The sequence below is a fragment of the Giraffa tippelskirchi genome, chromosome 5, assembly GCF_054371585.1.
Source record: "Giraffa tippelskirchi isolate mGirTip1 chromosome 5, T2T-mGirTip1v1.2.pri, whole genome shotgun sequence".
Lineage (NCBI taxonomy): Eukaryota > Metazoa > Chordata > Mammalia > Artiodactyla > Giraffidae > Giraffa > Giraffa tippelskirchi.
In genome coordinates, this window is record NC_137279.1 from 128,762,625 (window position 1) to 128,787,003 (window position 24,379).

The 24,379-nt window shown below is 45.8% G+C and overlaps 1 protein-coding gene across 4 annotated transcripts; it reads left to right on the top strand.

Moving 5' to 3' along the window:
* The first annotated feature begins 553 nt into the window (after positions 1-553).
* Positions 554-11,273, top strand: GFI1 (growth factor independent 1 transcriptional repressor). 4 transcript variants are annotated; one of them, XM_081486778.1, is made up of 7 exons: positions 554-634; positions 3,037-3,247; positions 3,569-3,751; positions 5,602-6,095; positions 6,218-6,355; positions 7,388-7,553; positions 9,923-11,273. In XM_081486778.1, exons 2-7 carry the CDS (start codon positions 3,133-3,135, stop codon positions 10,099-10,101), a joined length of 1,275 nt encoding a protein of 424 aa, XP_081342904.1. In that variant the 5' UTR covers positions 554-634; positions 3,037-3,132; the 3' UTR covers positions 10,102-11,273. The 4 variants fall into 4 exon arrangements, with proteins under 4 accessions (XP_081342904.1, XP_081342906.1, XP_081342905.1 ...); XM_081486779.1 differs by lacking the exon at positions 554-634 and adding an exon at positions 2,819-2,882; XM_081486780.1 differs by lacking the exon at positions 6,218-6,355.
* Positions 11,274-24,379: the final 13,106 nt, after the last annotated feature.

Sequence of the window (24,379 nt, forward strand, 5' to 3'; positions counted from 1 at the left end):
GTGTGTGTGTGTGGTTGGGTGTGTGTGTGTGTGGTTGGGTGTGTGTGTGGTTGTGTGTGTGTGTGTGTGTGTGGTTGGGTTTGTGTGTGTGTGTGTGTGTGTGTGGTTGGGGGGGGTGTCCCGGACCAGATGGGCGGGGAAGCCTCCTCGGAGCTGGGCGCTACCACCCCCGGCGCTCCAGTCAATCTGTGTCCTGAATCTGTGACTTCTTCTCACTGCGGAAGTCTCCCAGGAGCCAAGAATAGTTCTTTTTCTTTCGAGTCATTTCTAGTGTCCGGGTGTTTGGGCCCTCTGGATCGCCCAATCTTCTGCCGTCCCACAGAGGAAAAAAAAAAACAAACGGAGAGGGCCGCGGGGGAGGGTGCTAGGAAAGCCGGGCCCCTAGTCCACCTCCTATACACCCTTGCGCAAAGGAGGAGCGCGCCCTGCCGCCAGCCTGGGGCTTGGGGCGGGGGGCAGGTCTGACAGGGCTAAGCGAGCTACTTCTTAACGCTCAGGAAGTGAGGCTTGTGGTTTTGGGGGCTGAGCTCGGAAGGAGATTTAAAAAAAGAGAGAAAGAGACAGCGCGGTCTCTCCCGAAAGCAACTCAGTTTGAAAACTCTCGGAGCGCTGTGCCCGCGCCCTGACCCCTCAGGTAGGTCCGCTGCTCCTCCCTCCCTGGCAAGGGCGGACGCGGGAACTGGCACGGCGCTGGCGCTGCGGAGACGACCGGAGGGCGCTACCGGGTTCCCACACGAGGTCGGCCGCAGCTTGGGAACCAAAAGAGCTGTATCCTCTTGGTCCCCGCGCGACCCATACGGAGGGGCTGGGGATCTGGCTCAGAGAGCGCACGCCGGGCGGTTTGGTGGTGGTTCTGCGAGGGAGCGGGATCCACAGGGAAGGAAACATCTGGTGGGGAGACGGCGGCAGCTGAGCTCTCCAGCTCCCGCCATCCCAGGCCCTGGCTGCGAAGAGAGTCTCAGCCCGCCCGCGCGCGCCGAGGGGATCGCCCCGCCCCTCGGCCGCCAGCTGCTGCGAGAGGTCGCCTTCCCACGCGATCAGCCCTTGGTCCTACGACCGCTCTACCCACTCCACCCTCCCGGGAACGGACGGAGCCTGTTAGGCTGAAAGATAGGCCCGCGGCTGTGGCCCAGAGTCGGGAGGTTGCTGGCGTGCCTGCCTGATCCCGCACTGTTCCAGCCATTCCAGACTCGGCGGCGGTGGGGAGAGCTCACGCCTGCATCCCCGCCCCACCTCCGTCCCGCTCCGCCCCGAGCCGCAGCAGGGCCCCTCGGGACATTTTCACCCTTGTTTTCCTTTTCCTCCGAGTTTCATAGCTGTTTAAGAAATTGATTTTTGGCTTTGTGGTGTCTAAGTAGACAACCGACGGAGCGGCTCACGCCGGGGCTCAGAGAAAACTGAACTGACAGTCGTTCGCCCTGGGGCAGCCGAGCACTCCGAAGCCTCCTGAAGCTCCGATCCTAGGGGCTGGCCCGGACACAGGCGGGCGGCACCCTCACCCCTAGGGGCCTTCTGGCATTTAGGACACGGGAAACATCCCTTGGGACTCAGCAACACGTACTAGCGGTCTTTTTCTCTCAAGCCTATCCTATTTTTCCTCCGGGGAAGGGGACATGGTGGGGGCGTGGACCGAGAACCCGTATTGATTCCAGAGCGCCCACCGGCTGACTTTAGACTCTGTCCTGCGTCTTGCCCTGGGAGCCGCATGACTCCTAGGCTGGCAGAATAAACCGGGCAAAGCCCTAGGGTGAGCCTTGTCCCGGGCCGGGATCCCCAGCGCCCTTGTGTCTGAACTAACCAATAAACCGAAAGCTGCAGTGCCCGAAGAGCCTACAGCTCGCACGTGAACCCGGCCCCCATAGCCTTCACCCAGAGAGAAAGGCAAGTTCGTTTTCCCCGGACCTCCTAGCCCTCCGAGCCCCGCCCCCGGAGCGAGCCCCGGGCAAGAACAGTAGGCGCTGCCCCGCCTCCCCGCCGGGCTCCGGTTTCGACCCCGGGATTAGGTAAACTGATTGTGGGGGTTAATGAGAGCTGAGTAGCGGGCACTAACTCCCTCTCAGGCCCGCGAGCCCGGACCCCGGCTCTCCTACTGCTGCCAGAGCAGCCTGCGCTCTTCCCGCGTGCTCTTAAAAGGTGGGTTCTCTGCGAACTCCCGGACACCGTGCGTTTCCCAGCCGTCGCACATGAATCCGGCTCGACTTTCCCTAGGGCCAGGTTTCTGGTGAGCAGAATGGAAAGTGCTTTTCCCGAGACTGTTAGGTCTCCATGGTCCAGTGTGTCTTGCCCGGATACCTGATTCTTCTCTGCGCACCCGTGTCGCAACTTTTTCCCTGCGTGGGGGCACGAGTCAGGGGCGTTCAAGATCACCGGGAAGCGAGTTTTTCCCGGGACCTTGCTTGGTCCTCTGCCACCTGCTTCCCTACCTTCCTGCTTTCTTTCTCCGGCCTTTGCTTCCCCCTAGTCCTTCGGCTGCAGTTCCCCCGACCCCGCCTCTCAGCCAGCTGGAGCCCTCTCACCCCAGACCCCTTTTCACTACAGTCCGTGAGCCTGCTCTTGGAGGCTTGGCTCTTTGCCCTAACCGGGTTCGCGACCGTCTACACATTCCCCTCCCCGCCGCCCCAAATTGATAGGCGGGTCTCCGCCTTTATCCCCAGACGGAAAGCATATCCATATAGGCAGTGTGTGGTCGAGTTGGGGTAACTGGCCCGCTGGGGACTACAGCTCTCCGAAAGTTTGATACCACAATGAGTTTTGCTAGGGAAGGGGAGGGGCCCAGGGGCGTGGGCAGAGCAGAAGGAAGAGGCCTGAGTCGGAGCCCGGAGACGGGTTGAGCTACGGCGGCAGCAGCAGCGGGCTCGCGCCACCTGTCCGAGTGCCACCTGGTGAGCGCGGCGCAGCGGGGCCAAGCCCCTCCTCCCGGGGGCCTTCCTCTCTCCTCCCTCCTCCCTGCCCGAACGCTCTCTCTGCCCTGCTGCCCAGTCCCGGGGCCCCGGAGCGTGCTGACCCGCGCGTTTCCACCCTGTTCTCCTCTCGCAGGTCTCCGCCTGGCTGGGGCTGACGAACTCGGGTGAAGGTGGGCTGACGGCGGCTCCAGCGACCCTTGGAGAGGAGCGGGGAGCGCGCCCGACCACCATGCCGCGTTCGTTCCTGGTTAAGAGCAAAAAAGCTCACAGTTACCACCAGCCGCGCTCCCCGGGACCTGACTATTCCCTCCGCCTGGAGAATGTACTGGCGCCAGGCGGAGCAGGTGCGGGGCGGACGCGGGCCGGGAGGGACTGCTCCCGGGGCCGTAGACTCTGCGTCCCGCCACGCCATCCCCCAGGAACCGGGGGAAGGGTTCTGAAGCCCCTTTGCTGCCTTTTCTTGTTACCCACCGTTTGGGTTCCTTTCGGGCTCGTCGCCTAGGTTGCCAAGGCCTCCCTCCTCTCGCCCTTGGATCCGGGAGGGTTCAGGCCAGGTCTGGGGAGAGCTGAGAGAGCCCAGGTGCCACCGTCTGGGGGGACGCACTTCAGAACCATCGGGCCCAACCAGACCCAACCTGAGCCCCTATCCGGCCTCTTCTCCGCAGACGGCACCTCGAGCACAGGCGGGGCGAAGGCGGAGCTCCGGGGCCGTGTGTCCCCCGAGTCTCAGCTGACCGAAGCCCCCGACAGAGCCTCCGCGTCCCCTGGCAGCTGTGAGGGCAGCGTGTGCGATCGGAGCTCGGAGTTTGAAGACTTTTGGAGGCCTCCGTCGCCTTCTGTGTCTCCAGGTAGGGACCTGTTGGGGGCTCTGGGGCCCGGGGAGGGGGGCGGGGGCAGGGACCCCGAACTGAAGAATGAACCCGCGCGGCTTTGGGCACAGAAGTGCCAAATAGATTGCGGAGAATATTTTCGAGAGGAGGGATTTGTCCTTGGTTCCCGAGGGGAGGCATTGGCTTCTCTAGGACAGCCTCAGCCTGCTCGCAGGGGTCGGCTGCTTGGATCCCAGTCGGCAGGACCTGGGCTGTTCATCCCTAACATTCATTGGCACGGGGCCAATGGGCGAAAGAAAATAAATGAGTCGTTTCTTTGGGCAGCAATGTTGACATTTCGTTTTCTGACCAGAGATGATTGTTTACGAAGAGCCAGGATTCCAGAATACAGACCCCCTCCCCGAGTCTCAAACTGAGACCTGGGCAGTCAGTGAAAAAAGAAGTGTGGTTGCCTTTAAAAATTAAGCTCGTTTCCTCGGCGTTGCGCCTGGCAGAGATGGGGCCCCAAGCCGGACAAAAATCTCGGTCCCTCTCTAGGTCTTCGCAGGCGCAGATTGGGGGCCTATTTTATTTTTCGTTCTGCCGGCTTGGCCTGGCGTTGGGGACCAGTGCTTGTTGGTTTCATTTCCAGCCAGCAATCGACTTTCGCGCAAACTGAGTGACTTGCACGTTGGGTGGGGGCGAGTCTCCGGTTCCGGCGGAGGGGCATGGAGAGCGCAGGACCGGGATTCAGCTAAGGACCGGTTATTTCCAGATTTCATTTACCAGTTTTAAAAGATACTCTCAACCTCATCCCACACTCAGTGTGTGGACCTGGCTAAGCGAGGGCGTCTGGGAACAGGCCACCGGAGGGTCCTTCTTGGCTGTGCTGGACACCGCCCCGCAAGGACTGGGCGCCGCCGGAATCTCCGACAGAAACTCGAAGTGAGAAGCCACTTCTCACTGAAGTGGCTAGCCTGAACTGATCTGTTCACAGAACTGCAGTGTCTGTGAACAGATCTGTAAATCCGTGTGCACTTAGGGGAAAGTGTATATTGGTAGCTGGTTTTAGCAAAATTCGCAGGGGTGGGGGTGCAGAAGGCCGCTAATTCGGAAAGTTGTTCGTCTTGCAGGTGGTGGCTAAACCTTCAATTCTAAATTATTCTCTAAGAAATTCGTACATTGTTTTCTTTTTTGTCTCTTGTCAAACTATGATAGGAATGGGAACGGGGAGTATTTTGGCAAACAGATCAAGCCCCACACCCCCTTCCCGCTGCCACTTCGCTACCTGCCAACACTGGATATTTAATAACGTTGAGAAGTGCTAACACCTTCCCGTTGTTGTTTTTTTTTTCCGCAGACACGTATGTCTCGGATAGGTCGGGCCATATTTTATTGGTCCTTGTCTCCTCCCTCCTTATAGATCCCAGGAAAGAAAAAGGACGGAGTGGGAACACGTAGGGGCCGGGAGAGCGCCGGCGTTGGGCCCTCTGCCCGCAGGCTCGTCCAGGTTCGGAACAGTGGCCGCTTTCTCCTCCGGCACAGCTCGGCTCTGCTCCGAACGTTTGTAAAGCAAGGCGCGCCCTTCTCTACGCGGCCGCCAGATGTGCCGGTCCAGTCTAAAAAGACCCTCTTAACGTCGTGCGCTTCGGCTGTTCTGGCACAGAAAGTCCTCGTCCGATGTCATTTTAAATTTCTGTGTGCTGCCTTGCCACCTCCAGTGGTTCTCGGAGGCCCCAGGGACCCGGCCAGGGTTTGAGCCTGGAGGCGACCCTGGCACCCAGCGCAAGGCGCGGCGCTCCGAGTGCTGCCCCAGGGTTGGGTGCCTGGCAGTTCCATAGACACACCGACTGGTTGACCTGACCGGACGCCCTCTTGTGCCTTCACAGCCTCGGAGAAGTCGGTGTGCCCGTCGTTGGACGAAGCTCAGCCCTTCCCCCAGCCCTTCCCCCTGCCCATCAAGCCGTACTCGTGGAGCGGCCTGGCGGGTTCCGATCTGCGGCACCTGGTGCAGAGCTACCGGCCGTGCGCGGCCCTGGAGCGTGGCGCCGGCCTGGGCCTCTTCTGCGAGCGCGCCCCGGAGCCAGGCCATCCCGCGGCGCTGTACTGCCCGGAGCGAGCTGCGGGCGGCGTGGGGGCCGGGGCGCCCGGGGGAGGCAGCGCAGGAAGCGGAACTGCCGGCGGCGCGGGCCTGGGGCTCTTCGGCGACTTCGGGCCCGCGGCGGCAGGACTGTACGAGCGGCCGGCCACCGGCGGACTGTACACGGAGCGCGGCCACGGGCTGCAAGGCGACAAAGGCACAGGCGTCAAGGTGGAGTCGGAGCTGCTGTGCACCCGCCTGCTGCTGGGCGGCGGCTCCTACAAGTGCATCAAGTGCAGCAAGGTGAGGCTCCCGCGCGCCTGGCTTGACGGGCCCCGCGACCGCGCCCCCCGGCCCGCGCCCAGCCGGCGTCCGCGCCCCTCGGCCCCTCTCAGCGGCCCTCTCCCCGGCCCCACCCGCCTCAGGTGTTCTCCACACCGCACGGGCTCGAGGTGCACGTGCGCAGGTCCCACAGCGGCACGAGACCCTTTGCGTGCGAGATTTGCGGCAAGACCTTCGGGCACGCGGTGAGCCTGGAGCAGCACAAAGCCGTGCACTCGCAGGTAAGCGCGGGGCGAACGGCCGCGCGCCGCCCTGCTCAGGTTTTCGCGTTCGGGGATCTCCTGCTTCTCTGTGCGACGCCGGATGCTCTCCGCCTGTCATCTTTCGCCTTGGACTTACCCCGACTGCCCCCAGTCCCCTCTGCCACGTCCCTTGGCTCAGACGTAGGCGTGGAGAGAGGTCGGTGGTTGCCGGCCTCGAGGCAGCCCTGGAGTTCGGTGTCACATTGTGAGACTCCAGAAAGTGATCTTGATCATTACTTTGCGTCTGAGGAAGGCTTGTATGCGCTCTGGCAGCTGATTAGTCAGATTTGTTAGCTCTGTTTCTTGGCCTCTTTCTTTTCACCAAATGGCTGATACTTAACCTGCCTTGACCTCTCCGGATAGAAAAGGAGGAATCTCAGCTCATTTAGAGCATCCAGTATTTGTCCCGCTATTCTTCTATTTATTCATTTGTAAATATTTGTTGCCCAACTTCCAGGTACTAGGTCCGTGAGAATCCAATAACACACCAGCTTCCTGACAGGATACCCTCACAGAGATTACGCTTTAGCTGAGAGAGGGTAGATAACCAAATAAGTACACAAGTAACATGACAGCAGAATGCTTATTTACAGGCTCATTTATTCAAAAGTATTTTTCTGTCTCCTTCAACACCCACACTGGGTGGGGATGGGGTGGGGAAGGAGCATCTCAAGAGATTGAGGTCTAAGCCTCCTGTTGAGGAGGGTGGAGAAGTGTTTGTAAATGGGTGTCAAAAAAGCAGGGTGGGGATACGGTTTTGCCAAGGGGTGTGGAAGGTTGTGGCTGAAAAGTGTTTGGGTCGAAAAAGTGTTAAAGGGGTAGAGGATAAGAGCGGGAAGGGTGGAGGCTGGAAATCAACTGGGAGGAGAGAGGATAATGGAGCGCCCTACGTGGAAGGAGAGTCTGAAGGAGGGGACAGTCCTGGTTTGGGAGATTTCAGGGTCAGTTGGTGGTGAGGAGAACGGCAGCCTAGATGATTGCAATAGGAACGCCTCCTCTTTCTCTCTGCAGGAACGGAGTTTTGACTGTAAGATCTGTGGCAAGAGCTTCAAGAGGTCATCTACACTGTCCACACATCTGCTCATCCACTCAGACACCCGGCCCTACCCCTGTCAGTACTGCGGTAAGAGGTTCCATCAGAAGTCAGACATGAAGAAACACACCTTCATCCACACTGGTGAGCGAAGGCCCTTGGCTTGTAGGAAACACCTGGTGAGGGGTGAGAAATGGGGGGAGGGCGGTGGAGGTCCAAGTGTTTCTCCCTGAGGCCAAGGTAATTCACCTCCTCTGTGATATTCTTGCAGAGAATGGTGGTGGGTGGGACCTCCCAGATGGAGTTAATCACTGCAGTGTGTTAAAACTGAGGAGGCGGATTCTCTCAGGTTCATTTACATACATGGTTCTCCACAGAGTCTTTGATTTGGGGTTGTATCTGAAGAACCACTCAGCAGGTCTGCAAGTTTTCTATCCTTGCAAAGAATATTTTCCTCTAGGTTAGCAGCTGCTCCAACTTCTTTCTGCTCTAGGTGAAATATGAGGCTCTGGGTGCTTTCAGAGCATTGCTCTAAATGTTTACCTAGAGATCGAGATTTTCTCTAGTGCTACCACCCAGCCTTTTTGGGGGGAAGGGTCTTATGTGCGACCTCTTGGCTGCATTTTTAGGAGTCTGACAGCTTATTCTGATTGAGCAAGGGAAAAAATGGTAAATATTACTAGACTTTTTCAGCTAAGCACTTTTAAAATGCAGTATCTCATTTTATGCTCACAACAACACAGGGAGGTGAAGACTATTCCTTATCCCCATTTTAGAGAAGAACAAACATAAAGTGAGGCACAGAAGGGTTAGTTAGATACTTTCTCAGTGTCCTATAGGTAGCAAGTGGTAGGTCCAGGACTTAAATTCAGGTCTGTCTGCTCTCAAGTGTCTATGCTCTGTACCGCTGTTTATTATATTCTATTTTCAAAGTCAAAAGGATTGGTGGATATAGAACTCCTCTACTCACTTATTGCCCTTTTTAAAATATAAGCAAGTTTGTCATAATAATGATGATTCTTTACTTATTATAATGCTTCATAATGTACCAAATGCTTTCAAATCTATCTCTTCATTTGATTCTTACTGCTGTCCCATAAAGTAGAAAGAGCAGCTCTTACCATCATGAAACTCAGAGAGATGGAATGATTTACCAAAGTTCAGACTGGAAGTAAATCATCAGGCTGTGGAATGCTCTGGCTTCCAGTCCTGGATTCTAACATTTTGGTTATGTGTAGGTGGCAGTTTTAATTCCAGGAGCACTCTCTTTAATAATCATCAAGACATTTACATGAGAGCCAGTATTTTATTTCAGAATATGAATACTGACTTAATTTGCAGTGTGTTCCAAACAATCACCACTGATGTTTTTAAATATGCTTGGGTAGTGTAGATGCCCCCATCAGAAAACCCAGAAAAAATATCCTACTTTAATCATGTTCTCTTGCCTGAAATTTCCATGCAACTCACTCCTTTTGAGTAAAGGTATTCAAGACGCTTACCAAAATGCAACTAGGATCTTGACTGAGTGAAACATTAAGCCTTTATCAAACATTTACATTATAGCTTGAATTTGTTTCTCAGATTTGTTTGACCCTAAAGGGACAGGATAAGTTTTGATGAGTGGTTCGTTATGAAGGAACTCTGAAGCACAAAGACAGAAAGGGGTATAGCAAGAGAAACAGAGAGTTCCTCAAAAACAAACTTCATCTATTTTGCATATTTTCCAAGGCCATACCTGACAATAATGTCATGCTGAGGCTATTTGAAAAAAATGATACTGCTTTTCCAAATGTTAAACTGCATGTGGATTAGGGGGAAAAATGAATACTTTCCTATCGTTATTTATTAATCTTTGGTGAAGGAGCTGTTGGTATATAAAGAATACTGTGATTAACCTCATAAAAAAGTAAAATCAAGATAGAAAAGGATCAGCTGCCTTAAGAAATACTTTGTGACCCAGATGTGGTTTTTTTAAAAATAAGACTGAGAAATACCCATCCTTCAGATACATTCTGTTGTCCTCCAAGGGCAAGAAAGAAGGCAGCCTCACTGGTCCACACAGACCAACACCAACTTGGAAATTCAGATTTGAAAACTTCCTCTCCATTAGAACAGAGTCACATGGTTTGAAAGACAGCACCCCACCCCCTCACCACCCTTGTGCTGAACATCTGCTGCGGGGAGCTTTCTACTTCTGAAGTCGGGAGTGTCCTCCCAGGGTGGATTCAGCTGCGATTCTGGGGAGGGCACGTGGCCTGGGCTCTGTTTCCGTTTAGCAGGAAATGGTTTGAGGCCTCTGGCTGGGAACCCCCATGCAGAAAGTCTCCCTTCCACCTGGTGCCACCTATGGCTTCCCTGGCCTTGCATTGCCACACACATCGCCCTCCAGACTGCTCAAAGGCCTTAGACTGTGGTGTAGCCAGCTGCTGCCAAGATCCTGTGGGTCACTGTGAGTCCCCGCTAGCTTTATCGTGGACTCATGCTTCCCCCTCTCCCTTCCATCCCTGTAGGCGAGAAGCCCCACAAGTGCCAGGTGTGTGGCAAGGCATTCAGCCAGAGCTCCAACCTCATCACTCACAGCCGCAAGCACACAGGCTTCAAGCCCTTTGGCTGCGACCTGTGTGGAAAAGGCTTCCAGAGGAAGGTGGACCTCAGGCGGCACCGGGAGACGCAGCATGGGCTCAAGTGAGCACTGCTCCTCATTTGCATGTGCAGTTATACAACACTACGGAGGGCAGCCTCCCCACTTGCCACCAGCCACTTCTGCAGATCTCTCTGGGGTGATACCTTTTCCCTTTCCTCCCCGGAACTGCCAGAGGGGATAAGTCACCTTTTCTAAGTTCAGCGTGGAGGGGGAATTGAATGACTCCCTGGGCAGAGGACTCGCCAGATAGGCTTCTCTGCACCTGAAAACTCCAAGTGGAGAAGAAATCAGCTAAAATCTTCAGCCTGATAGTCCTTCCCATACTCAGACCTGTTCCACAGATAGAAAGTCCCTTGGGTTTCTTCCCTTCTCTTCCTGTCTGACCCCAGATACTTGTGTGGAAGAGGAGGAATCATCTCTTACAAGATAGACACATATTAATGTTTTTATCTAGAATGAAGAATGAGTGTTATTTTTTTCCTTCTGGGGAGTTTGTTGACCCTTTTTTGTTGGGTGCTGCCTATAAAGCTTGGAGGAATTGTTTCTTGCATTTGAAAATTGGTTCAGAAACTGATTTGGGAAGGGAATTTCATACTTTTGAGATTACAAAATGCACTGTAGAGCCTGCCCAAAAAGAAGCAGAAGGAAAGTGGGCTTGGTGAGAAGAAATTCAAAGTTCTCCCTCCAGGAGACTTGCGAAGGCTTCTTCAGAAGAGTGGAAGCACAGAGGAATGCCTTTGGACAAGACTGTCATCCGTTCACTCAGCAAATGTCTATTGACCACCAGTTACCTTAGTATCAGGCACTATGCTAGGTACTGGGGAGCAGTCCCTGACCTGCATCTCCAAGTAGCTGGGTCTGTTCTTCCCCACAAAGGAATTCGGAGAAGATATAACAGAATCTTGAAACTTCCCTTCGGGTTGTTTGGATTTTATCAAACATAAACGAAAAATAGCTGAATAGATACTTCAAAGATTCGTGTGTAAATTAAGTTTTTTTATTGTTAAGCTGATATTTTTAAGATGTCTAAGCTAGCAGGCATGTGGGAATGAAGGCTCTGTCTTCAACTCTTTTGAACCCTCCATGTGTACCACAGAGGAAAAAAAAGTGGTATTTTTACTTTGATGTAAATGTTTTTAGATCTTCTGGAGTGTATTATGTTTGTTAATACATATTTATTAGAGTGATGTTTTAAGTTAATAAAGTATTAAGACTCTTACATATTGCTTTTCATTTAGGCAAGGAATTTGGGAAAGACCTTTGTTTTGGTCAGTATGGGGAGTTGGCACTGAAGGACACTGGAGTTAAATATAAAGCAGATAAGACAACATCCAGAAGAGAGCAAAATCCAATAGCTCTGGTTTTCATGTGTTTTTTTTTTTCTTTCATTCTGTGCCTGAGCACCTTCTTTCTTAACAGAAAAGCTAGGGTTACAAAAGTAAGCTTCTACTTTGCCAAGTCCCTGATATCCTACGTGTATGTGCTCAGTCACTCAGTTGTGCCTGCATCTTTGCAACCCCAAGGATTATAGCCCACCAGGCTCCTCTGTCCATGGAATTTTCCTACAAGAATACTGGAGTGGGTTGCCATTTCCTTCTCCAGGGGTTCTTCTCTACATGTTTGTGGGCTCTTTATTCTGAGAGTTTCAGGATTTTTGTTTTTTTTAAACAGGCCAGAAGGCTCCCTGAGGAATAGACATTAGGAACCTTAGGTCTAGAGATTGAGTCAGTCACGACCCTGTCACCAGCATACCAGGTGACTTGGACAAATCGTTTGACCTTCCAGATACTGATTTCCTTCACCATAATAATGAAGATATGATTCTGTCATCACAGTCCAAACCTGACTACTTCTCTGGAGATTGGAGGGAAAGAAGTATCTGAGATTGATTAGCTACCTCACCTAAAACAAGTTATAAATCTGAAGACTGATGAGAGGCAGTAAAATTGGGATCCGGGTTATTTCTGGCTCTGTCCCACCTGTGGGAATTTCTGGCATAGATCAGTCCTTGAAAAGAATGAACCCAGAATAAGCTTCTGGCCTAAATCCCAACTAGCTGTACTCTTTCTAATACTTGGTCAAGGTAGTGCACAGCCCATGGTGACTGTCAGCAGATTGTCCATTTCTGTTCACATCAATTTCACCCATATTGGTATGTGCCTGGCACTCTTCTAGGTGTTGGGGATTCAGCAGTGAACACAATGTCCTGTGGAGCTTTGTATATTTGGTCAGTGCTGAATCTTCAGCTCCCAGAACAGTGCCTGCTACACAGTAGGAGATCAATCAGTATTTGCTGAGGTGGTAAGTGAATAAGCAGAGAAAATAAACTGCTTCATCATCGCTGCTCTGCTCTCTTCAGCAGAAAGGGAAGAGAAGTCACTTGGGGACCAAAGAAGCAAATAGAACACGCAGGACTCTCTCTGGGTTGGAGAGTAAGGGGGGCTTTAACCATGCTTTTCTCTGGTCTCTCCAAATCTCAGTGCTCTGCTATCCTTACTTGGTTTTCAAGACTGTATCTTTTCATGTCAGTTTACTCTCATTCAAAATTGAAACATGTACACTCTATAAGGCAGTTTAAGATAATTTTCCAGAACTGTTGGATGAACAGCTGCAGCATCTAGGAACCTCTTTCTAGTGTCCTGGGAAACAAGGTTCCCAGTGAATAAAGATCACAGAATGGTCTTCTCACAGGATTCACCATGCACACTGGTTGATAATTTCTAACTTGGTTTGAAAAGTAAAGAAGCTACATCGTGGGGTAAGTAGAACTGATTGGAATCTAGTTAACTGCTCTGTCCTGCACTTCCATTATGACTTTTAGAACTTTGGTCCATTTTTATAACCTATATGCAATAAATGTGGAATTTTAATTTTGATGTTAATAGTATGCATTTTTTTGGGAAAAAACATATCTTGATTTTCTCAGTTCAGAATCAAAACAAATTACTGTGCCTGTTACTGTGTGAAATTTGAAGATTGCGAATATCTCTCTTAATGTTATTACTTGACTCCATTAAAAATAGATTGTGAATATTCCATGTCACATTATTCATGAAGCAAGCCCTCTGCCTTTTGTCCACGGGAGTAACAGTAGAAAGGGTAACAAGAGACACCAGAGCACACCTTTGTTTCTTCACTAAATTTTTAATAACACCTCCAGCTAGCCAGTTGGTGAAGCTCAGCTCTTGCATAAAAGTGGAAAAGCACAGCTATCTCAGAGAAGACCAACTCTTTCAGTAGCTAATTTGAGTTTGCGTTCATCTACACCAGAGATGATTAAATTACCTATCAGGTGTGCTGAGCTATCAGGATTCAGGCCATGTAAAAGGTGAATTTCATCTGATTGATTTGAAACATAAATGGAACAATTGAGTTTTCAAAGCCCTACCTTAATTAAAGGCATAGCAAAGTATCACTCTGGGTGGGTTCTTAACTGCCATTGCCCTTGAAAACTGGGTGTTGATAGTGATTTTTTTTTTTTGGTTTAAGTGTCGATAGTGATTTGACCTGTTCATTTTGTCGTGTGCCTGTGTGTTTAGCCTGATCATTTAACAGAAAGAAATGAATTCAGAGTAAGGCCAAAGATGACTTGATTGCTTTTTCTGTGCATTTCTAGAGCACTATTTAAATTTCTCCTGCTATATTATTTCTGAAATAAAAATTTCTCAGTTACATATGTAATATATTAATTCAACATTTCATTCATTGAGTTTTTTTTAAAAAGGAATATTATCCCAAACTCTTCTCACTTACAAGTTTGTTAATTTTTTAGTGCTCTTTTCCAGTCTACCCACATGTGTGTGTATATTTATGTATTTTTTTATCCTGTGATCAATTTATGTCTACATAGTGCTTTTATTTATTGATTGATAATATGGACACATATTTGCTTAAAATAGAAATATTCATGTTTAACAATGAGAATTTTGACATTTTATGGTTAAGTTTTATTGAAATCATTTATTAGGAATTTTATCAGTCATTAAGATAAAGTCTTTTCTGAAGTTTTATTTCAAAGTTATTCACTTTTTAAATAAAACATTTCAATCACATGGGAAATTAAAGAGACTAATATAATAAACATCAGTTCTGCCATATTTATTTCAGATTTTATTTTAAAATAAAATATTACAGACATGGTTCAGTAACTTCTAGAATATGTTTTTCCCTAACCCCAGCCCCTTTCCTGTTTCATCAGAGGCATCCACTATACCAGAATTGGTACAGTATCATCACCATGAATATTTGTATACCTTTACTTATACAGAGTCCCATGAAGAACATGTGATACTGTTAGGTATATTTTAACTTATAAATGGTGTCATAGTGTGTATATCCTGCATCTTGCTTTTTTTTCCCTCAGTGCTTTGTTTTTTGAGATTTATCCATGTTGACACATGCAGTTTTGTTCAGTTATTTTAACTGCTGTATATAGGATTCATTGTACTAATATGCGATGATTAATTAGGTATTCTCCTGTTGAGACAGGTTTGGTTATTTCCAATTTTCCCCTATCACAAACAATTCTGATGCAAGCAGCCTTTTACATATGTCCTTGTGAAAGGGATTCTTCAGGTTATGTTCCTGGGAATGGAAATGCTGGATATGTTGGCTCTCCCAATTTACATTCCCATCAATAGTATGAGAAAATTCCTGTTGCTCCACATTTTACTAACACTTGGTATTTTCAGACTTTAAAAATGTTTGCCAATTGGGTGGATGTTAAATGTTAATATAATTTGCATTTCCTGATTCCTAGTGAGGTCGAGAATCTTTTCATAAGTTTTTTGGCCTCACAGGTTTCCTTTTCTGTGAAATGCCTGTTAATGTACTTTGTCCATTTTTTTTTTTTTGATTGGGCTGCTTGTTTTTTATCAATCGACTTTTCTGTGTTCTAGGTGCTCACTGTTTTGTTAGTTAAATATGTCGCACATCTCTCCCAGACTGTAACTTGCATTCATTTTGCTTGAAGAGAGAATTTGTTTGTTTTTGTCTTTGTGTTCGTGTTTTTAAATGTATTTGTCTTTTCCTTAATGGCTTATGCTTTTTATGTCTTAATTAAGAAATCCTTCCCTAATTGATGATCATAAGCTTATCCCCTATATTTTCTTCTAAAAATGTTAAAATGCTTAGTTATAATATTAGCTTTTTAACCCACTTATGTGTGTATGATATGAAATAAAATCTAATTAAACACTTTTTTCCTACATGGATAACCAATTGCTCCAATATTATTTATTGCAGATTACATCCTTTTCCCTCTGGTTGTAATACCATCATATGTATTGATGTTTTGCCATCATATGTCAAATTTCTCTTTCTATATAGTTCTACTCTGGGCTCCCTGATCTGTTCCATTGGTCGTTTTGTCTATCTCTAAGCCAAAGCCATGGTGTCTCAATTAAACTTGTAATAAACTCTTAGTAGTTAGTAGGAAGGTTTTCCTTTGATCTATTTCATCTTCTTAAGGAATATCTTGGTTACCCTTGGTCCTTTGCTCTTGCTTGTGAAAAACTCAGTTGGAATTTTTATTTATACTGCTGCTGCTGCTGCTAAGTCACTTCAGTCGTGTCCAACTCTGTGCGACCCCATAGACGGCAGCCACCAGGCTCCACCGTCCCTGGGATTCTCCAGGCAAGAATACTGGAGTGAGTTGCCATTTCCTTCTCCAGTGCATGAAAGGGAAAAGTGAAAGTGAAGTAGCTCTGTCGTGTCCGACACTTAGCGACCCCATGGACTGTAGCCTACCAGGCTCCTCTGTCTATGGGATTTTCCAGGCAAGAGTACTGGAGTGGGATGCCATTGCCTTCTCCGATTTATACTGAAGTTACTATTTAATTGGGAAGAACTGAAATCGTTTTGATGTTGATGCTTCCCATCCATAAATATAGTATATTGCTTGTTTTTAAAGTTTTCTTTTATGTCTTTCAATAACCCTTTATAATTTGGGGCATAATTTTCTATCTTTCTTTGGTTCACTGCTTTCATATTTCTCTTTTAAAATTGTACTTTCTAACTGCTGCTGTTGTATGGGAGCAAAATTATTGTTTTTGTATGTTGATCTTGTATTCTGCAATTTTGCTAAACCTTCCTTTTTTAATATTTATTTTGTTTATTTATTTATTTGGCTGCCCCAGGTCTTGGTTGTGGCCCATGGGATCTTCCTTGTGCACGTGAACTCTTACTTGTAGCATGTGAGATCTAGTTCCCTGACCAGAATCAGACCTCGGCCTCAGCCCCCTGCACTGGCAGTGTGGAGTCTTAGTCACTGGACCACCAGGGAAATCCCTAAACCTTCTTTATAGTTTGCTGCAGATTATTTTAGATTTTCAATGTAAGGTAATCATAGAATATGTAAATTATAGCTTTGATTCGGTCTTTCCAATGTACTCTTCTTGACTTCACTGCAATAGCCAATACTATTAAATATATTAAATAGAGGCAGAATAGTAGGCCTCCTTGACTTATTCCTAATTGCCAGGGAAATGCTTTTAATTTTTCACATTTTAATTTGATTTTGGGGGTAGGTTTGGGTAGATAACTTACAATATCAGATTAAGAATTTCTATTACTGTTTGATAAGAATATCTGTTTGTGTGCATGATCATTTAATTTTAATGTACGATTTTTAGGCATCTGTTGAGAAAGGCATGTGTTATTTTGTTTCTAAATCTTACAGATCTTATTCTTTAATTTGTCAGTATGGCAAATGAGAATTTATAGGTTTTCCAATTGTAAAGTATCCTTGCATTGCTGGGAAGGACAAATCCCAACGTTTTTATTTATTTCTACATCTTAGCTGAAAAGATTTCTTACTTGACAGATGTATTGTTTAGAAGTGCATTTAAATTTCTAATCATGTTTTTGCAGTAATTTTTTATGAATTATAATTTAATAACATTTTAATGAGATAACATGACCTATATGACATTAATTTTCTGATACTATTTGTTGAGATTTATTTTGTAGCCTTATCCATGGTCAATTTTTATAAATAATATGTTCTTGAAAAGAATGTATGTTTTCTGATTACTGATGTTAATATAGTTATACCGCCTTCCTTTTGGTTGGTTTTTATATTTATTTACTTCTTAAAAGTCTTTCTGACATGAGTAAAATATAGTTTCCGATCAAAATTTTAATTTCTGATACTGTTTGATTTTGTGTGTGTGTGTATGTATGTTAAAGCACCTAACATTTTGATCACACCCACATACACTTGAGAGGAAAAAGTGCTCAATTACTCTGTCCAAAAAACTATGTATTGCTTTGCTCTACCAGTTCATTTTCTGGTGTTCAAGCAAGGATACTAATTTGCAGGGTTTCTAAAGTGAATTTATTGTAACTGTAGAGGAAAAACAGAAGCAGGACGTTAGACTTGCTCCTTCATGCTAGTTACACAAATTTCATTGAGAATTTTTTTATTTTTGGTAAATTAGGAAGCATAGTTTCAATTCTGTCTTTTAACATGAATTAGACAGTTTCCTAGGCAGCCGTTTTTGAGAAGTAGAACTGATTGACACGCCTCTATAAGATTTTGCTGCAGTGGCAATTCCTTATTTGTTCTTAGAGTAAGGAAGGCTGACTGGATATTTCTTATCAGCCGACTTTTGGAAGAATCAGGAACCATTCTTTCATTACCTTTCAGTAGACTTGTCTGTATTTCATTTCTTGGACATACCTTCCCAGAGATTTCACACAAACTTGACTTCCTCTTTCCTTGTACTGAAACTACTATTCCTGGGACTCTAATAAACAAGAATGACAAGTTCTTAACTCAGCTGAGGGAGTCCCACCACAGTCTCATATTTTTGCACGCCATCTTTCTGATTTATCTTTGTGTGGTCACTGGTTATATCACATGTTTAGGCACTAAAGTGCATATAAAATAAAACATTTTGAATAAAGAATCAGGTGAACTTTAAAATGTTTTAATTCAAAGGTACTCTGATTTTAAGTCCTTCCTGTTTTTCTAAGAGTTCATCTAAAATGACAACTTCAGAAGTATATTTCAGGTATGTCCAACTAAGTCCTTTCACTGAGAAAAGAGTTAACATTAGGAAGCTCTGGAAAAGAGATCCAGATTACTCCATTTAACCAGTTGCCCAAGGATGGAAGCTTTATGTTAGCCATTACATCTGATAATCTCTCTCCATTACGTAATCTGTCTCTCCACCTGTAGCTCGGAGAAAGTAAAAGTGAAAGTCACTCAGTCATGTCCAACTCTTTGGGACCCCATGTACCATACAGTCCATGGAATTCTCCAGGCCAGAATACTGGAGTGGGTAGCCTTTCTGTTCTCCAACCCAGGGATCGAACCCAGGTCTCCCACATTGCAGGTGGAGTCTTTATCAGCTGAGCCACCAGGGAAGCCCATAGCTCGGAGAAGACAGGAATAAACACTAGTCAGTAGATGGCCATAAGTTTGTATTAGTGGACTGTGGTTTTCTGTTTGTACCATGTATAGATTATTACATTAAAAAAATAAAATTATAGCAAAGTCATGCTATTAAAATTTTAATTTTTATTTGATGATTGACAATTCAAGCCTCAGGTGATTATTAGGTATGTAGTGGCACTGATCAAGATAGAATTCTCCAGCAGACAGACTTCTGGGCATGTGTGCTCTTGTTAGGTACATGAAGTAATGCACAGTAGACTGGGAGACACATTGTAGTCCAAGCACTGTTACCAGAGGTTTAGCTGATCCCAGGGCACCCAGAAACAGACTTTGTGCATTGCTAAGGATACCCTGGTGTTCTCATGGAGATTTATTTTTTACTCTTGGTCCAAGACTGGAAGGTTGTAAGTGTGGGAATTGGATGTAAAGTTTCCTAGGGAGTCTTCTTTCTATTTCTCGGAGAGACATAGGGTTTGGTGAAGAACAGCATTGACTTCCAAAAAAAGCACTGAATTGGGAGATAGAGGACTGATAGAGTCCCTGGATCAGTCAGGGTTCTCCAGAGGAACATAACCCATATATGTATATGTATATATATGTACATATATACATACACAGACGTGCATAAATAAGGAATTGGCTTCCATGATTATGGAGGCTGAAAAGCCCTGAGATCAGCAGTCAGCAAGCTGGAGACCTAGGAAAACATCTGGTATAGTTCCAGTCTGATTGCAAAGGCCTGAGAAGCAGGAGGATTGATGGTGTATGTTCCAGTCCAAGAGCAGAAGACCAACGAGCTAACACACACCATCATGAAGACAAAATTCCCTCTGAGCCTTTTGGCTCAGTTCAATTGGTTTGGTCTTCAACTGATTGGGTAAGACCTACATACAATAGGATGGCAAATCTGCTGTACTCAGTCCACCAATTCAAATGTTAATCTCATCCAGAAACACCCTCACAGACAACCCAGAATAATGTCTGGGCACCCCTTGGCCCAATTACATTGACAAGTAAAATTAACCATCACAGTCTCCAAATTGCCAGTGTATTTGTCAGAGTAAAGATCATTAGTTGCTGTAACAACTCCAAAAGCTCAAAACATAATAAAACAGTTTATTTCTCATACATGTCACAATGGGTTTTGGTGTGTTCAGGTTCCTGCTTTCACATGTGATTGAGAGATCTCAGCTTTTTCTATCTTGTGGTGGTTTTACAGGGCTGCCATATTCTAGTGATTGCTTGGAGTCCTCTGCTGGATTATCTGTATTTAGCTGGTTGATGAATGAAGCTAGAAATTGTACAGAGGATCATATGAGACCTTTACAAAGACAGACTGGTTAATGAATTTTATCACTCCTGTTCACATTCCATTGACCAGAACACCAACACATGATCTCCATCTTACCTCAAAGGAAGCAAGAAAATGTGATCTTTTGTGCCAAGGAAGAAAAAGTGGGACTGGTGAGCATCTTTCTAGCCAGTCCTTGCCAGAGCCCTAAGTGAAACTGAAAGTGTTAAGTCGCTCAGTTGTACAACTCTTTGCCACCCCACGGACTGTAGCCCACTAGACTCCTCTGGTCATGGAATTCTCCAGGCAAGAATACTGGAGTGGGTTGCCATTCCCTTCTCCAGGGGATCTCCCCAACCCAAGGATTGAACCCAGGTCTCCAACACTGGAGGCAGATTCTTTACCATCTGAGCCACCAGGGAAGCCCAAATGTTAGTTGTTCAGTTGTATCTGACCCTTTGTGCCCCCATAGACTGTAACCCACCAGGTCCCTCTGTCTGTAGCTTTTAAACTTGAGGTTTTCCCTTCTCTAAGTCTGTTTTCTTCCTCATAAAGTGAGAAGGATGGAAAAATGCCCTCTAAGGGACTTTCCAACTCTGACCATCTATAATCCTATCAAACCCCTGACTGGGTCTTGTAAACACTCAGCTTGGACATGGTCTTTCTCGGTTCAAGAGGGAAGAACAATGCTGAGTGTTCCCCCAAAGATTTTCTTGTCTACACCTGCAGCCTCTGGGAAGTTTATTCACTTCCTAGAATTCCCAAGAATCAAGATAACCCCTTCTCTCAGGGTATAGCCTTACCCTAGGTCATGGTACCAGTCCCTGCTGCCTGGGGTATATGCAAATACTAATGTGACCATGAAACTTCCTCCTTGTCTTCTCTTCTTACAATTCTCAAGCTGTGGAAAGTGATGATGCCCTTGGGCTCTTTCCCTAAGATTCTAGACTACTGAGAGAGAGGGGTGAAAGCTATATACACCCCAGCCCCAGACATCCTAGAAGAGGGTTTCACAAAAGGATAGGCTGTGTCAGAGTGATTGTGTACACCGGTTTTTTTCTTTTCTGCATTTTCTGATGTTTTGCAATTTATTTGTCTGTTATCTGACTCCTCATTGGAGTTTTTTAATTTATTTCTTTGGCTGAGCAGAGTCTTAGTTGAGGCAAGTGGGATCTTCAGTTGTGGCATGTGAACTCTTAGTTGCAGCATGTGGGATCTAGTTCCCTGACAATGGATAGAACCCGGACCCCTTGCATTGGGATCATGGAGTCTTAGCCACTGGACCACCAGGAAGTCCCCCACTGGATTTAAACTCCACAAAGTCAGAGATCATGTCTACTTTATTATTGCATCTATAGGGGCCTATAATGATGCCTGGCATAAAATAAATATTTTTGAGTGAAGAAATATTACTTAAAATCTTTTAGTCTAAGTTCAGGGTAATAGAATTTCTTGGGGGGGAATTATGTTAGTAATACATTCATATGTTTGCCTACTTAGTAATGTTTTAATCTTTTAATCTTTTAAGTCTACTGTCAACACTAGGAATTTTAGAATAATGAGCAAGAAACCAATAACAGAGTAGCCTTTATGGCTTAACCTAAGCTTGGGGCTTCTTGGTGGCTCAGATGGTAAAGAATCTGCCTGCAATGCGGGAGACCCAAGTTCGATCCCTGGGTCTGGAAGATCCCCTGGAGAAGGGAATGGCAACCCACTCCAGTATTCTTGCCTGGAGAATTCCATGGACAGAGAAGCCTGGCGGGCTACAGTCCATGGGGTTACAAAGAGTCGGACACAACTGAGTGACTAACATTTTCACTTTTCATTGGGGGCTCAGAAAGGCTAAAACAGGATATAAGTGCTGTTTCTCCAGGCCAGGAAGCGTCTGCTCTGAGCGTTCGGTTGAGCGGCACTTTCTCCACATAGTAGAGTATGTGCCAGATTGTACTTATGTTGGACAATGGTCAGTTTCAGAGTATGAGCGTGTGTTTCTAAACTAGACAGTGTAGCTGCCTCTTTTTAGTTCCATGGAGTATAGGCATTAGCTTTACTCCTTATTTGTATATCAAATAAAATATGGTCATCCTGCAGCTCCACTTGTACCTGAAGAAAAGATGTGACTGATCTCTCCTCAGCTTATGCTTTCAGTTTCACTGTGATCATTGTCTGTTTATTTACCACTCCACTTTATGAATTAAACACAATTTGTAAGATAAGTCGGGCTTCCCTGATAGCTCAGTTGGTAAAGAATCCTCAAACAGAAGGAGCAAAAATATCATATCATGTAAGTCAAGAATCTAGTGTGGAATAGAAACTCAGTAAATGGCCCTACCATTGTTAATAGTTGTATCATTATTGGTATCTTCTCATATTGGTAACTGCTACTTATTAAGACTTTACTCTGTGCTATGTGTACTGCATGCATTTTCTCATTAAGCCCTGACAATGTTCCTATGAAATACTGTATTAGTCAAGGCTCTGCAGAGAAACAGAACTAGGCAGTCTGTCTGGCTCTCAAAGCTGACTGACTTCAGGTTATTTGCACCCTGCTTTGGGAACAGATCATGTCATTGGTTGGTTTTATTTCCTAATTAGAACATGACAAATTTTTATTCTAGAAACCCTGCTAATTTATTATTAAATCATGTACATTCAGTTAAGAGAAGTACATTTCTTTTTTCAAACAATTCACAGGAATGTTTAAGAAATTAGTCACTCATTGTGGAGGGCTGCAATTTATAGACTACCTCTCCCAAGCCTGAGACCATTCCATTGCCTGATGTCTTTTGATACGATCACCCAAGTTGTTTTAATGTGCCTGATGGAGATCAGACTTTTCTGTGACCCTGAATAAGTACAATTGTATGAGATACCTGATTCAGCAATTTGTTGATGTCCAGAGATAAAGCTGGGCTTCCTTGATGGCTCAGTGGTAAAGAATCTGCCTGCCAATGCAGGAGACACAGGTTTGATCCCTAGGTGTGGAAGATCTTCTGGAGAAGGAAATGGCAAAGCACTCTAGTAATTTTGCCTGGGAAATCCCATGGACAGAGGACCCCTGAGGGCTACAATCCATGGGGTTGTAAAAGAGTCAGACACAACTTAGTGACTAAACAACAACAAGAGGTAAAGCTATACTCTCTTTTTTCACTAGCTTACTGATTCTAAAATCCAAAATGCAACTGTGTTCTCTGGCAGCATTTAGGAAGTGGAATTACACATAACATTTTTGATTTTGGACAGAATCTCCTTGCAGATATTGCATATTCTCTGACTCTAGCTTTTTTATTGCTGTGGAACTCACTGAATTTTCAATTCACTTAAAATTCTTTATTATATAACATTTGTTCTATACAGAAGAATATATGTAATGAAAGTGTAAGTTGTGAGTATAATAATAAAATCAGACAACTATGATTCCAGGTCAAACATAAAAATGAGAATTTTATCAGTACCCATTGACTCTACCTGTATACTCCTGCCTTGGCCCATTCCTCTCAGAATCACTCTTTATTACTTCTTTTACTTGTGTACTTTTTTTTGGTAAGACTAGAAAGACTTGAGACATTTTGTGATTTTAAAAAATAAATCGGGGGCTCAAGAGGGAGGGGACATATGTCCCCCATGCGGATTCATGTTGATGTATGGCAAAAACCATCACAGTATTGTAATTATCCTCTAATTAAAAAAAAAAGAAAGAAAAGAAATCAGTTCTAGTTCTCTCTACAAACTGAGAAATAAAAAGCATGATTTCCATGGCAGACACATCCCCTCCCCAAACCCTTGCTTCCCGTACACTTAAATATAGGCTACAATTATTACTTCTCTATTTAGAGATTATTGTGGTTTCAGTTTTCATTGTGTCCTTGTGGGTTTTTTCTGTTTTGGTTGCCATTATAAATGTCTCTTTTATTCCCCCATGTGGTCACTTTCTTAAAAACCTTGTTTAGCACATCTTCAATGGAGTGCGGTTTGACTGCATATCTACCAGCCTCAAGGATACTCAGATACTTTTGTTCCATGCCAAGTATAGAAACCAGGCAGTGATAATTTAGGCTCTGTGAACTGTGAGGGAAGCAAAGAGCACATGCATCTCTTAAGTGCCTATAATGTGTCACGTTTTTTGCCAGTTGCTCCCCAATTCAAAATTCCTAATGGTCATTATGTCATAGTTGTAATTGTCCTTATGTCTATATTACAGGTGAGAAAACTGAGAAGTAATTGCCCAGGGTCACACCAGTACTGTGGTGGAGTCAGTTTGCAAATGCAAGTCTTCTGTGGGTATCGTGGGTGGGGGAGACAGTTCAGTCTAGTGAGAATCAGGGAGTCTCATTCCTAGATATCTGCCCCCCTCCTTTCTTGTGGAAATGGTAGTGCCGGTCCTCTTAATTCACTTCACAGGGACTTTGTGGGGCTTAGTACAGTAATGCCTAGAATTTCAGAGGACAGATACTATAACCATCAAAGGCATTGCTTATTTTAGTTTCTGGTGGTCAGGCAATGAGTGGACATTTAGTTCTGGATCATCATTTACAGAGACCAGCAGAGCTGAACGCCTCTAATTCAGGCATGATGACAAATTTCAGGTCACCCCTGTGTTCACCCATTTCCATTTACCAAATCTGCTCACA

Excerpts from the sequence above, each read along its gene's own strand:
- GFI1 (XM_081486778.1), top strand. The coding sequence starts at position 3,133 with ATGCCGCGTTCGTTCCTGGTTAAGAGCAAAAAAGCTCACAGTTACCAC. Across the intron at positions 3,248-3,568 it reads ACTGGCGCCAGGCGGAGCAG|ACGGCACCTCGAGCACAGGC; the intron begins GTGCGGGGCGGA and ends TCTTCTCCGCAG. Across the intron at positions 6,096-6,217 it reads AGTGCATCAAGTGCAGCAAG|GTGTTCTCCACACCGCACGG; the intron begins GTGAGGCTCCCG and ends CACCCGCCTCAG.